This window comes from Salvelinus alpinus, chromosome 5 (genome assembly GCF_045679555.1).
Source record: "Salvelinus alpinus chromosome 5, SLU_Salpinus.1, whole genome shotgun sequence".
Taxonomy (NCBI): domain Eukaryota; kingdom Metazoa; phylum Chordata; class Actinopteri; order Salmoniformes; family Salmonidae; genus Salvelinus; species Salvelinus alpinus.
In genome coordinates this window covers 29,393,454-29,408,120 of record NC_092090.1, presented here as the reverse complement: position 1 = coordinate 29,408,120, position 14,667 = coordinate 29,393,454, and the positions used below count along the sequence as shown (strand labels likewise).

At 40.4% G+C, this 14,667-nt stretch overlaps 1 protein-coding gene across 8 annotated transcripts; it reads left to right on the top strand.

Annotated features, from left to right (window-relative positions):
• The first annotated feature begins 29 nt into the window (after positions 1 to 29).
• On the top strand, positions 30 to 14,205 carry LOC139575872 (zinc finger protein 143-like). 8 transcript variants are annotated; one of them, XM_071401256.1, is made up of 16 exons: positions 30 to 455; positions 1,281 to 1,393; positions 1,523 to 1,612; positions 1,857 to 1,940; positions 2,094 to 2,219; positions 2,708 to 2,901; positions 3,024 to 3,089; positions 3,165 to 3,278; positions 3,399 to 3,474; positions 3,712 to 3,837; positions 4,029 to 4,208; positions 4,321 to 4,548; positions 5,335 to 5,468; positions 11,933 to 12,088; positions 12,322 to 12,456; positions 13,723 to 14,205. In XM_071401256.1, the coding sequence occupies exons 2-16, from the start codon at positions 1,288 to 1,290 to the stop codon at positions 13,801 to 13,803; spliced, it is 1,896 nt and encodes a 631-aa protein (XP_071257357.1). In that variant the 5' UTR covers positions 30 to 455; positions 1,281 to 1,287; the 3' UTR covers positions 13,804 to 14,205. The 8 variants fall into 8 exon arrangements, with proteins under 8 accessions (XP_071257357.1, XP_071257354.1, XP_071257359.1 ...); XM_071401253.1 differs by having other exon boundaries at positions 31 to 455; positions 1,845 to 1,940; XM_071401258.1 differs by having other exon boundaries at positions 32 to 455; positions 12,355 to 12,456.
• Positions 14,206 to 14,667: the final 462 nt, after the last annotated feature.

Sequence of the window (14,667 nt, the reverse complement as noted above, 5' to 3'; positions counted from 1 at the left end):
CTTTAGGCTACCATGAGGCTTTGCGGTTCCAAAATGGCTGTGTCCAACTTCGAAAACGTTTTTTAGGATTCTTTATTTGTTTCTTGTGCTGAACGACCAGCACGAATATGAAGTATAATAACATAGGTGAAGTGAAATATTTTTTTTAAACCGCTGGAATTTACGTGCAAAGTTAATTAAGCGGTCGCATTTGTGAGCCAGAATGGCGTATGGAACGTACCCCAAAATCAGAATGAGAAAAATGAGTGGAAAGGGGAGGTCATCAACCAATGATTGAAAGGACTTTGAACCAATGAGATTACTAGTAGCTTGCGCGACTGAAATATTTGCCAATCATACAGATCATGTCGGGGCAAATGCTATCTTTGTACATGTTCCGGGGTGCGCGAACAGGAGAACATTTCCTGCCCTGATGCATGGTGGTCGAACCGAATGAATTGTTGGAAATTTTAGAGGTTTGTATAAATGTGGTTTTACCCAGTGTGCCTTTCAACAGCCATATCCAGTTTGGGAGACGGAAGGGGATAGCTGTCCTCGGCGTTTGCTATGATAAATATACTCAATTAAACCATAGTTTAAATCATGTATTGTCTAAAAACATGTATTATTCGCTAGCCCACATGCTAATTAGCACTAACAAATTATTTGTCCGCGCTCTTCACACTAACTAGTTAACGTTAGCAGTTCGTTTAAGAGGCTAATTTATAAACTCGATTTCCCCATTGACTGTTTCTTTAGCTAAATAACTTAAATTTTCTCCACATTGTTAGCTAGTAGATACATGAATGACAAACTAGCTAGCTAACTTAGCTAACGTTAGTGAAATGATCACAGTGTCGGTTAGTTAACGTTAATCGTTAAAAAAAAAAACTGTTCTCAGCTAACGTTTCTGTCAGATTTAGTTCGTTACCTATAGCTACCTAGGTATAGGTAACAAATATCCCATACAATCACATTCATATTTGATACGGTAACGTTGTCTGACATAGCTAGCTGAAGCTGCACTGTTGACTTTACTATCAAGTTCCATCCAACTTGGCAACAACATGAACTGTTTGAATCTATGCTGTTGTACAACATGTCAGCTGGAAGTTTGTTTTTTATTAGTGTACATATCAGATCTAGTAATGCAACAGACACTGCTACCTAATTGTATAAAGTGGGTCTAGTCGCATCCATAAATTTCCATTGTGCATCAGACTACAATAGTTGTATGGAAAGTGACTGACTGCAGCGCCACATACAGTGAATATAATGTGTGTGTGTGTTCGTCTGGACAGAGCAACAATGCTTTTGGCTCAGATTAACCGGGACTCCCAGGGCATTGCAGAGTTCCAAATTGCAGGTGGAGACACTCAGCAGGTCACTCTCTGTTTGGCAGAGACTGTTTCAGGTAAGTTCACTTTCCATTTATTGGTGGGGATTCAGCCAAGTTTCCAGCGAAGGAAAAGGTTACTTACACATGCTGTTGTACATCTAGAGCCAGTTTTTTCCCCCCTTGTGTCATTTTTTTGTTCAATAGATGGCGATCAGATGGACATGGACACTGTGAGTTTGCAGGCTGTGACCCTTGCAGATGGCTCTACAGCTTACATACAGCACAACCCTAAAGGTAACTCAAATGTCAATCATCTCCAAACATACAGTAATGGAAAGTGGCCATGAAGGTATTGGCTTGACTAACAGTGAACACTGCCCCATAAAGTAACCCCCCAAACGGTCTGACCATGTAGAAAGAGTTGATAACCTTGCTTGGCCAAGTCGTGACAGATTTCTTCTTTCTATTGATTATTAGCATGATTTAGTCCATTATTTGATGAGAGCAGTCTGATTGAAGAGTGCAGTCTCCATTTCAGATGGAAAGTTCATGGATGGACAGGTCATTCAGCTGGAGGATGGATCTACTGCATATGTCCAACATGTATCAATGCCAAGAGCAGGTCTGTTTTCCTCTTAGCAATGTTAATTATTGCTGTGTTGTAATGAATCATTCATATTTTGCTTATTCATGACACTATCCACTTTAAGATTAAACTGTATTGTAATGGGGAAATTAATATAATTATCAATATTTCCCCATTTTTACTTATCAGAGGAGGCCAACAGGTGGACAGGATCCCCTTTGTGTGATGTAATTGGAGGAGATGGTCTGAGACTTGAGGATGGTCAAGCTGTGCAGCTGGAAGATGGCACAACCGCTTACATCCACACACCAAAAGGTTTGTCTCAATCTTAAAGCTGTGACATGTAACCTTTTGGGCGACCTGACCAAATTCACATAGAAATGCGAGTCATAGATCTGTCATTCTAATTGAAAGCAAGTCTAATAAGTGGTAAATCGGTTCTATGTGCGCTATTTCTATGCTCCCCGATCTTAAGTTTAGTTTTTGCATCTTTTACTTTCGGTTTTGTACACATGCATCAAACAGACGATATATTTCAGAGATTTAGATGGTACAATGATTCTCTACATTGCTTGTTTTGTCACAAACTGAAATTAAGCAAACTTAAAAAATAAAAAATAAATAGCAACTAGGAAATGGCAGAGTAATTTCTGCATATTGCATATTTTTAAGATTGCTGTAATCCTTTTGTAAATGTGTTTTTACCCAGTGTTTCATTTTTTTCGGGAGAAATTTGGATGGGTAAATAAAATAAAACAACTTTTTGCCATAGAGTATTAAACTTCACTGAAACTCCCTCACAGATACCTATGACCAGAATACCCTGCAGGCTGTTCAGCTGGAGGATGGCACCACAGCTTACATCCAGCACACAGTACAGATGCCTCAGACCAACACCATCCTGGCCATCCAGGCAGATGGAACAGTGTCAGACCTGAACGCTGATGGAACCCTCGACCAAGAGACCATCAACGTGCTGGAACAATACACCGCTAAGGTAGTTTGCTTTTGACATTGTATCTTAACAGCTCATCGACTCAGCATTATATGCAATTTTCAAATACCTTATCTGTTTGAGGTAAAATGGTCACTGGTTATTACCTCCTTTTGTTTTCTCAGGTGGAAGCTGATGATGTCAACTCCGTACTGATGAGAGCTGAGCAAGATTGTGGTGTGCAGATGCAGGTACTATACTTCTCATGTTTATCTATGTCATATCATATTTACCACCAGTGTACATTGGATACATATTTCTTTCAGATTGTGCTTCAAAGGCAGAGTGGTCGTAGTTCTAGGGAGCAGCCTACAGAGAAATCTTTCCGCTGTGACTATGAGGGCTGTGGGAAACTCTACACAACAGCACACCATCTGAAGGTAAAGCACACTCACTCCCTGAAAATGACTTGGGATCTTGAATGTAGAATGAATCAGATTCAATTGGTCCAAATGACATCTGTTAATCTTGTGTGATTTGCTCTTTTCTGCCCTCTGCAGGTACATGAGAGGTACCACACAGGTGACCGGCCATATCTGTGTGATCACCTGGGGTGTGGAAAGAAGTTTGCTACAGGTAATAAACGACCTTCAGACTAATGCAAAGGTCATAAAACCTTTGCGATATGAAGCTGAGGTGCTCTAGGCATATGTCATAGTAACCTTGTTGTTGAAATGGCTAAGGAGATATCAGTTTCCTCAGTTTGAACAATTCCTCACTCATTATCTGAACAATGTTGGTCAGTGTGACTGTGATCCATTAAACGTACAGCACGTGTTTCCAACTCAGCAAAATGTGTTTTTTCCCCAAAAGGGTATGGCCTGAAAAGCCACATCAGGACACATACTGGTGAGAAGCCTTATCGCTGCCAGGAAGTGCACTGTGCAAAGTCGTTCAAGACGTCAGGTGACCTCCAAAAGCACATCAGAACCCACACAGGTACAAAACTTGTCCAAAGTCAGACTTATACCTAGTCTTATCCCTACATATGCAATCTACAGTGTACAACTAGTTTTTATTTTTGTCCTCGGATTTGGATTAGAAATCATTTGATCATGCTGTTTATAAATTATCTCATCCATGAACTTGAAGAGGTCTTGAACAAGCTCATCATCCCCTCTGTACTGTAGGCGAGAAGCCATTCATGTGCCCGTTTGAGGGGTGCGGGAGATCGTTTACTACCTCTAACATCAGGAAGGTGCACATTCGCACACACACAGGGGAGCGGCCTTACTATTGTGCAGAGCCTGGCTGTGGGCGAGCCTTCGCCAGTGCCACCAACTATAAGAACCACGTGAGGATCCACACAGGTATATAGTCCTTCTGTTTCTCTTTATGTTAAAAGTCACACAACAACATTATTCAGTCCTTTTTGTAGTGTGGACTTTTACAGTGTGATTAATGAAGGGGATATATTTACAGGAGAGAAGCCTTACGTTTGCACAGTCCCAGGCTGTGACAAGCGGTTCACAGAGTACTCCAGCCTTTACAAACACCACGTTGTCCACACACCATGCAAGCCCTACAACTGCAACCACTGTGGGAAGACCTACAAGCAGATCTCCACCCTGGCCATGCACAAACGCACAGCGCATAACGTCACAGAGCCCATTGAGGAAGAGCAGGAGGCCTACTACGAACCCCCTACAGGTCAGGCTTGGAAGTCAACACCACCTTACACAGATGTATTAGTCATCAATGGATGACTTCATCTTATTTGTCGTTCGTCACCTGTTTTTTGGGGAGGAGAAAAAAAAAAAAAGAACCCAACCTATGTGTACCAAGGTGTAACTAGTGGTGACCTAATAACCATAAACATACAGGTAACTGCCAAAACAAAGGAAACGCCAACATAGTGTCGTAATAGGATGTTGGGTCGCCAGAACCGCTTAAATGCGCCTTGGCATACAAGTGTCTGGAACTCTATTTGAGGGATGTGACACCTTTCTTCCATGAGAAATTCCATAATTTTGTGTTTTGTTGAAGGTAGTGGAAAACGCTGTCTCAGGCCCACTCCAGAATCTCCCATAAGTGTTCGATTGAGTTGATCGATGCTCCTTGTAGATCCCTCTTTCAGATAAACTGAGATTTCTTCTAGCCATGGTAGCCAAAATAATGGGTAACTGGGAATTTTATACATGACCCTAAGAATGCTGGGATGTTTTTTAATTGCTTAATTAACTCAGGAACCACACCTGTGTGGAAGAACCTGCTTTCAATATACTTTGTACCCCTAATTTACTCAAGCGTTTGCTTTATTTTGGCAGTTACCTGTAGATTACCTCTAAAATCTGACGTATACCTCAGAGTTTAAAGGTTGACTCACGGTGAATCACTGACTGCTTTTATGCCCTTATCAGGACTGCAACCAGAGTAATGACTGAGTCACGAGACAATTATTGAGAAATGTCATTGTTGTTATTCCATGTGATTCAGAGGCCATCGATGATCCCTCAGTGAATTTTGCCCCGGTTGAGGAGGAGGAGGAGGAGTCCTGTTCGGAACAGATGACTGAGGCCATTGGTCAGCAGCATGTGCAGCTCATAACACACCCAGATGGAACCCAACAGGTTAGTTTAAAATAAATGGTGTCTGCACATTCATTTAATAATTTCACTTGAAGTGTACCACACCCATATTTATAGCCATAGGACGAGCATCAATTAGAGCAGTCTATACATATAAGTTGAAAGGAGATTTTTATATATGATGTATGTGTGTGGGTATATATACAGCATTCTGTATACATCTGGCCATTCTTTGGACACTGTGTTAACAAACCTCCAAACGAGCTTCAATGCCATACAACACTCCTTCCGCGGCTTCCAACTGCTTTTAAATGCTAGTAAAACGAATTGCATGCTCTTCAACCGATTGCTGCCTCCACCCGTCTAGCATCACTACTCTGGATGGTTTTGACTTAGAATATGTGGACAACTACAAATACCTAGGTGTCTGGTTAGACTGTAAACTCTCCTTCCAGACTCATATTAAGCATCTCAAATCCAAAATTAAATCTAGAATCGGCTTCCTATTTCACAACAAAGCCTCCTTCACTCATGCTGTCAAACATACCCTCGTAAAACTGACTATCCAAATTATCCTTGACTTTAGCGACGTAATTTACAAAATAGCCTCCAACGCTCTACTCAGACTGCATCCAATTTGCTATCACAGTGCCATCCGTTTTGTCACCAAAGCCCCATATACAGTTGAAGTCAGAAGTTTACATACCTTAGCCAAATACATTTAAACTCAGTTTTTCACAATTCCTGACATTTAATCCTAGTAAAAATTCCCTGTCTTAGGTCTGTTAGGATCACTACTTTATTTAAGAATGTGAAATGTCAGAATAATAGTAGAGAGAATGATTTATTTCAGCTTTTATTTATTTCATCACATTCCCAGTGGGTCAGAAGTTTACATACACTCAATTAGTATTTGGTAGCATTGCCTTTAAATTGTTTAACTTGGGTCAAATGTTTCGGGTACCCTTCCACAAGCTTCCCACAATAAGTTGGGTGAATTTTGGCCCATTCCTCCTGACAGAGCTGGTGTAACCGAGTCAGGTTTGTAGGCCTCCTTGCTCGCAAAGGCTTTTTCAGTTCTGCCCACAAATTCTCTATAGGATTGAGGTCAGGGCTTTGTGATGGCCACTCCAACACTTTGACTTTGTTGTCCTTAAGCCATTTTGCCACAACTTTGGAAGAATGCTTGGGGTCATTGTCCATTTGGAAGACCCATTTGCGACCAAGCTTTAACTTCCTGACTGATGTCTTGAGATGTTACTTCCATATATCCTCATGATGCCATCTATTTTGTGAAGTGCACCAGTCCCTCCTGCAGCAAAGCACCCCCACAACATGATGCTGCCACAACCGTAATTCACGGTTAGAATGGTGTTCTTCGGCTTGCAAGCCTCCCCCTTTTTCCTCCAAACATAACGATGGTCATCATGGCCAAACAGTTCTATTTTTGTTTCATCGAACCAGAAGACATTTCTCCAAAAAGTACGATCTTTGTCCCCATGTGCAGTTGCAAACCTTAGTCTGGCTTTGTTATGGTGGTTATGGCGGCTGCGTGGTCCCATGGTGTTTATACTTGCGTGCTATTGTTTGTACAGACGAACGTGGTACCTTCAGGCATTTGGAAACTGCTCCCAAGGATGAACCAAACTTGTGGAGGTCTACAATTTTTTTAATCTGTGGTCTTGGCTGATTTCCTTTGATTTTCCCATGATGTCAAGCAAAGAGGCACTGAGTTTGAAGGTAGGCTTTGAAATACATCCACAGGTACACCTCCAATTGACTCAAATTATGTCAATTAGCCTATCAGAAGCTTCTAAAGCCATGATATAATTTTCTGGAATTTTCCAAGCTGTTTAAAGGCACAGTCTACTTTGTGTATGTAAACATCTGACCAACTGGAAGTGTGATACAGTGAAATAATCTGTCTGTAAACAATTGGCTGGCCCTCACTACATGTTTGTCGCCAAACCCACTGGCTCCAGGTCATCTATAAGTCTTTGCTAGGTAAAGCCCCGTCGTATCTCAGCTCACTGGTCACCATAGCAACGCCCACCCGTAGCACGGGCTCCAGCAGGTATATTTCACTGGTCATCCCCAAAGCCAACACCTCCTTTGGCCGCCTTTCCTTCCAGTTCTCTGCTGCCAATGACTGGAATGAATTGAAAAAATCACTGAAGCTGGAGTCTTATATCTCCCTCTCTAACTTTAAGCATCAGCTGTCAGAGCAGCTTACCGATCGATCACTGTACCTGTACACAGCCCATCTGTAAATAGCACACCCAACTACCTCATCCCCATTATTTATTTTTTTGCTCTTTTGCACCCCAGTATCTCTACTTGCACATCATCATCTGCACATGTATCACTCCAGTGTTAATGCTAAATTGTAATTATTTCGCCACTATGGCCTATTTTTTGCCTTACCTCCCTAAACTTACTTCATTTGCACACACTGTACATAGATTTTTCTATTGTGTTATTGACTGTACGTTTGTTTATCCCATGTGTAACTCTGTTGTTTTTATCTTTATCTTGGCCAGGTCGCAGTTGTAAATTTGAATTTGTTCTCAACTGGCCTACCTGGTTAAATAAAGGTGAAATACAGAAAGTATTCAGACCCCTTAAATTTTTCCACATTTTGTTACATTACAGCCTTAATCTAAAATGGATTATAGTTTATTTTCATCAATCTACACACAATAAAAGCAAATACTCGTTTTTAGACAACTGAAATATACGTTTTCATAAGTATTCAGACCCATTACTCAGTACTTTGTTGAAGCACCTTTGGCAGCGATTACAGCCTCGAGTCTTAAGTATGATGCTACAAGCTTGGCACACCTGTATTTGGGGAGTTTCTCTCATTCTTCTCTGCAGATCCTCTCAAGCTCTGTCAGGTTGGATGAGGTGTTGCTGCACAGCGATTTTCAGGTCTCCCCAGAGATGTGTGATCGGCGGGTTCAAGTCCGGGTTTTGGCTGGGCCACTCAAGTTAAGTTAAGAACAAATTATTATTTACAATGACAGCCTACCCTGGCCTAACCCTAACCCGGACGGCGCTGGGCCAATTGTGAGCCACCCTATACGACTCCCAATCACGGCCGGTTGTGATATAGCCTGGAAACGAACCAGGGTCTGTAATGATGCCTCTAGCACTGAGATGCAGTGCGCCACTCGGCAGCCCTGGAGCATGTTTTCATCAAGGATCTCTGTACTTTGCTCGGTTCACCTTTGCCTCGATCCTGACTAGTTTCCCAGTCCCTGCCGCTGAAAACATCCCCACAGCATGATGCTGCCAACACCATGCTTTACCATAGGGATGGTGCCAGGTTTCCTCCAGATGTGATGCATGGCATTCAGGTCTAAGAATTAAATCTTGATTTTAATCAGACCAGAGAATCTTTCTCATGGTCTGAGAGTCCTTTAGGTGCCTTTTGGCAAACTCCAAGCAGGCTGTCTTGTACCTTTTAATGAGGAGTGGCTTCCGTCTGGCCACTTTACCATAAAGGCCTAATTGGTGGAGTGCTGCAGAGATGGTTGTCCTTCTGGAAGGTTCTCCCATCTCCACTGAGGAACTCTAGAGCTCTGTCAGAGTGACCATCGGGTTATTGGTCACCTCCCTGACCGAGGCCCTTCTCCCCCGATTGCTCAGGAAGAGTCTTGGTGGTTCCAAACTTAATCCATTTAAGAATGATGGAGAACGCTGTGTTCTTTGGGACCTTCAATGCTGCAGAAATGTTTAGGTACCCTTCCCCAGATCTGTGGCTTGACACAATCCTGTCTCGGAGTTCTACGGACAATTCCTTCGACCTCATGCCTTGGTTTTTGCTCTGACGTGCATTGTCAACTGTGGAACGTTATATAGACAGGTGTGTGCCTTTCCAAATCATGTCCAATCAATTTAATTTTCCACAGTTGGACTCCAATAAAGTTGTAGAAACATGATGCACCTGAGCTCATTTTTGAGTCTCCTAGCAAAGGGTCTGAATACTTATGTAAATAAGCTATTTCTGTTATTTTTAATAAATGTGCAAACATTTCTAAACCCGTTTTCGCTTTGTCATTATGGGGAATTGTGTGTAGATTGCTGAGGATTTAAAAAAAATCAATTTTAGAATAAGGCTGTAACGTAACAGTAGGGTAAAAAATCAAGATGTCTGAATACTTAACAAAGGCACTGTATTTATTTATTGATTGAATATTATAACTGTGTAGACATTTATATCAGGTAGACAAAACATATGTTGATACCAAACAGTAGTTCTCATAATAATAAATGAATCAGATGGCATTCACAGGAAATGGCTTAAAGGATGGAAACGTTGTTTGTGAATAAAGGTGTGTGGTAGAGTTTATCCGGGTGCAGGCTGTATTTATTTTCTACCTAGTTTTTTCGGCCCTGCACCCCACTAAAGGATGTGTGTTTGAACACACTTCACTACCCAACAGGTTAGCAAATACTAAACTTAATTAATGTCTCAACAACCCCATTTATCCCCCTACATCGTTACACCTCTTTACCCATGGCACCATACACTGAGGATGTTTTACATGCACACTAATAATTAAATATGAAACTGATTATGACAGAGGGCCAAGTATGGCATTAGTCGTGTAAACCCCTAACTATGCTTATCTTAATCGGTATATGATCATAATCGAAGTAAGCATATGCCGATTAACTTCTTATGGCTGCAATCCCGTTAACGGGATGATATGACAACAGCCAGTGAAAGTGCAGGGCGCCAAATTCTAACAGAAATCTCATTATTAAAATTCCTCAAACATACATGTATCTTATACCATTTTAAAGGTAATCTTGTTGTTAATCCCACCAAAGTGTCCGATTTCAAATAGACTTTACAGCGAAAGCACCACAAACGATTGTTAGGTCACCGCAAAATCACAGAAAAACACAGTAATTTTTCCAGCCAAAGACAGGAGTCACAAAAAGCAGAAATAGAGATAAAATTAATCACTAACCTTTGATGATCTTCATCAGATGACACTCATAGGACTTAATGTTACACAATACATATGTTTTGTTCGATAAACTTCATATTTATATCCAAAAACCTCAGTTTACATTGGCGCCATGTTCAGAAATGCCTCCAAAATATCCGGAGAAATTGCAGAGCCACGTCAAATAACATAAATACTCATCATAAACTTTGATGAAAGATACATGTTTTACATAGATTTAAAGATACACTTGTTCTTAATGCAACCGCTGTGTCAGATTTCAAAAAGCTTTACGGCAAAAGCACAATGTTCAATAATCTGAGAGCAGCGTTCAACCAAAAAAGGAAGCCATACAGTTACCTGCCAAATTGTGCAGTCAACAAAACTCATAAAAAGCATTATAAATCTTCACTTTGCTGATCTTCGTCGGAATGCACTCCCACTTCCACAAGAAATGTTTGTTTTGTTCGGTAATGTCCATCATTTATGTCCAAATAGCTATTTTTGTTAGGAAAAGTCAGTCAGAAGTCAGGAAGCGCGTTCACTAAAAGCAGACGAAATGTCAAAAAGTTCCATAACAGTCAGTAGAAACATGTCAAACGATGTATTGAATCAATCTTTAGAATGTTTTTTACATAAATCTTCAGTAACGTTCCAACCGGAGAATTACATTGACTTCAGATGTGCGATGGAACAGAGCTCCCTCTCATGGTCAGAGCATGGTCAGGTCATGATAGACCTGACTAATTCCTGTCTTCTTCGGCCCCACTTCACAGTAGAGGCATCAGACAAGGTTCTACAGACTGTTGACATCTAGTGGAAGCCGTAGGAAGTGCAAACTCATCCATATCCCACTGTGTATTCAATAGGGGCTTGGTTGAAAATCGACCAACCTCAGATTTCCAACTTCATGTTTGGATTTCTTCTCAGGTTTTTGCCTGCCATATGAGTTCTGTTATACTCACAGACATCATTCAAACAGTTTTAGAAACTTCATTGTGTTTTCTATCCAATACTAATAATAATATGCATATATTAGCAACTGGGACTGAGGAGCAGGCAGTTTACTATGGGCACCTCTGGGCACCTTTCATCCAAGCTACTCAATACTGCCCCTGCAGCCATAAGAAGTTAAAACACCTGGTTTTCTGAGCAATCTTTCCAATTAGAAGGACATGTAAACAGTTCAATCAGCGTTCCAGCATTGTATTTGGTCTGCGCATGTGCCAGTACTGCAAGCCTCCCTCTTATGCGCGAGTGAAGTGAGTTTGGAAAAACTGAAAGTATGCATCTTAAATAGTTGTCACATACAAATGTTATACATTAAGTGTACACAACATTAAGAACACCTTCCTAATATTGAGTTTCAACCCCCCCCCCCTTGGACTGTACAAGGTGTCGAAAGCGTTCCACAAGGATACTGGCCCATGTTGACTCCAATGCATCCCACAGAAGACCGCTTTGTTTAGCTGTACAATATTTCATAGAGGGCAAATGGTAAGTTATATAGTGTATGATAAAATGTTACATGCTTTTCATTCCCAGGTCAGTATCTCCCAGGCTGACATGCAGGCGTTGGGAAACACAATTACCATGGTAACCAGTGATGGCACCACCTTCACGGTTCCTTCCCATGGAATGCTTAATGTAGATGGAACACATTCAGTCACCATGGTAGCAGTAGATGGTACAGAAGAGCAGGTGAGTTTTACTAAAACTTTACCACCATGATCTGAAATCCCCAAATGTGTCCCTGTGTTTAGTTCTGTTCGATACCTTAACAGTGACAGAACTAGAATGATGACTAGTGATTCTATTTCTATCAACGCACCCACAGCAAACACCAATAGAACTGTCTACTTTCCACTTAATGGGCAAAACCCCCCTTTCAGACATACTAATCATTGTCACTTGTGATGCGTTTTGGACTTTAGGTCTTAATACATGCTGGACCTCTTCCCCCCCAGGTGGCCATTGATTTGGCCTCCTTTCAGGGCATGCAGACAGAGGAGGGGGTTCACCCTGTCACTCTGTTAGCCACCTCAAACGGCACACAGATCGCTGTCCAGGTAGGGGACTCCCTCTGACACAAAACACCAAATATTGCAACATATAGAGACAAGCAGGCCACACAATATATTCCCATTGGATGCTGAGAAGCATAACACGTTCAAATGACACTGCAGTAGCTTTAACAAACAGCTGTTTGTTAGCCTAACTCACAGCCTTACAAAGAAGTACAGTGCATTATATTGTAGTCACTGAGCTGGCCTACAGCAGTGTGAATCTGAGATTAGGCCTATTTTTGTATTGACCATCATTAAGGGTCATATTCAGTCTTGAGGTACACGTGTTTTAGGAACTCTGCGCCTCTCCTGTCTATTCCTGACAAATCCATTGCTAAATAGAAACAAAAACATTCAGTGTGTTGGTATTTATTTGTTTTCAACGATCACATCAGTCCTTCCATTGTGATGTTAATACAAGGTGTTTTAAGTAAATAAGGTTAGCCTTGACTCATCCCTGTAGACTCCATCCAGTCAGTCTGCTATGTAGGTTTGCTTCCCTTTGACGCCTACATGAGCTACTGTTTACTGCAATGGGAGGAGCCTTAATTTTTTAACTAGAGTGTCTCATGTGGTTAATTTCTTTACTATCAAATGAGGAGAGACAAACTTATCACACAAGTCAGAGTTATACTTAAACTAAATCTTTATTCACTTATAAGGGAGCAGGTCAATACAACACACACATATATATATATATAAGTGAATCGATTGAGTGCTCTACAATAATGATGGCTGGTTGACGAATTCGTTGAGAGCCCCGAGACAAAAGTACTAAGGTATTTTATAGCCAAGACACACCCCTTTCAGTCTACATGACGAACAACAGATGTATGGAATGGGTCACAAGGTAAAGATTTGTATGAAAGATACTTAGAATTCACAGCAGACAGTATCTGCTGTAAAAACAGTTATCTTTGTGTAGAGACCAAGATCTTGCCCTGGGGTCATCTCTCCCTGGTTCCATATAGAACAGAAACATTAACTCATGCTCCAGATTGTGGTCTCTTCAGGTTTTATCACCCAAAAGACATTGTAAATATCCTGTCAGTGTTATCTCCCAGAGGCCCACTTTCAGTTCACACAGACAATAGTTATAAGAACCCTCTATTCTGTTGCATAAAAAAAACATTTGATACAATAAAAGTATTTTCCTCTCACACTAATGACGAGATGTTGTATTATGTTACTTACACCTGATCAGACCATCAATCTTGCGTAAATAATATTGTTTTCTCAGTGTGTGATTTCAACCTTTCTGTTTCTTAGCTCAGTGAACAACCTTCACTCGAAGAAGCCATCAGGATAGCATCAAGAATACAACAAGGAGAGATGGGATTGGATGATTAGATAAGATAAGCCTTTCAGTACTATGACTTCTATTGAAATATTTGATGAGAACAACTGTTCTATACAAATTCTACAGTTTTCTGACTTAAGGGTATTGTTCTTAAATCAAACATGGAATTCTTTATTAAGATTTGTAAATAGACATTTTGATATGGCTGCACAAAGAGTCTGTAATGCTGAAACATCCATTACTTTCTCGAGTAAGATGTGTGTTGCTGCATGAATGAGATTAAGAAATGTAATGTGTTTTTGGACTTTTGGTACCATTTTTCCATGTGTGAATATTGTATTCTGTGTATATACAGTAAATAGCCAATGTTTTGAATCCAGCATATATTTTAACTTTGAATATGTACAAATAATGGATACACATTGGTTGTTAAATAAAGCAGTACAATTCTATATATTTGCACTAATTGTTTTTGTGATAATGTTGTAGATTTATCATCTGAAATCTACTTGATTACTATTGAAACAGGATATTGTTAAGTATTGAATTTATTTGTATGTGTAAGACCCAGTATGGTATTTGTTTATAGCAAGTGCTTAAAATGTCTACCACATCTTTACGTCAACTCATACTACTATATGAGCAGTTAGACAATTCTTATCAATTTAAGATTTTTGGGCATATTGGCTTTTTGTGTAAATAATTGAATGATATACCAAGAAGCAATTTCAGAAATGATCAATGTCTATTGTGAATGCTATAAGATTAGCTGAGGTTATAAAATGGCGCCGGAAGAAATGGCAGCAGTTTTACGGGTGCCCAACCAATTATGCTATTATGTGTTTTTTTTAAAAGTTATTTGTAACTTATTTTGTACATCATGTTTCTGCAACTGTATCTTACAGCAAAAAAGA

Bases quoted from the DNA above. Each gene is read 5' to 3' on its own strand.
- LOC139575872 (XM_071401250.1), top strand. From the start codon at position 1,255: ATGTGTGTGTGTGTTCGTCTGGACAGAGCAACAATGCTTTTGGCTCAG. The intron at 3,090-3,164 runs GTACTATACTTC...TATTTCTTTCAG, and splicing joins ATTGTGGTGTGCAGATGCAG to ATTGTGCTTCAAAGGCAGAG. The intron at 12,457-13,722 runs GTAGGGGACTCC...TCTGTTTCTTAG, and splicing joins GCACACAGATCGCTGTCCAG to CTCAGTGAACAACCTTCACT.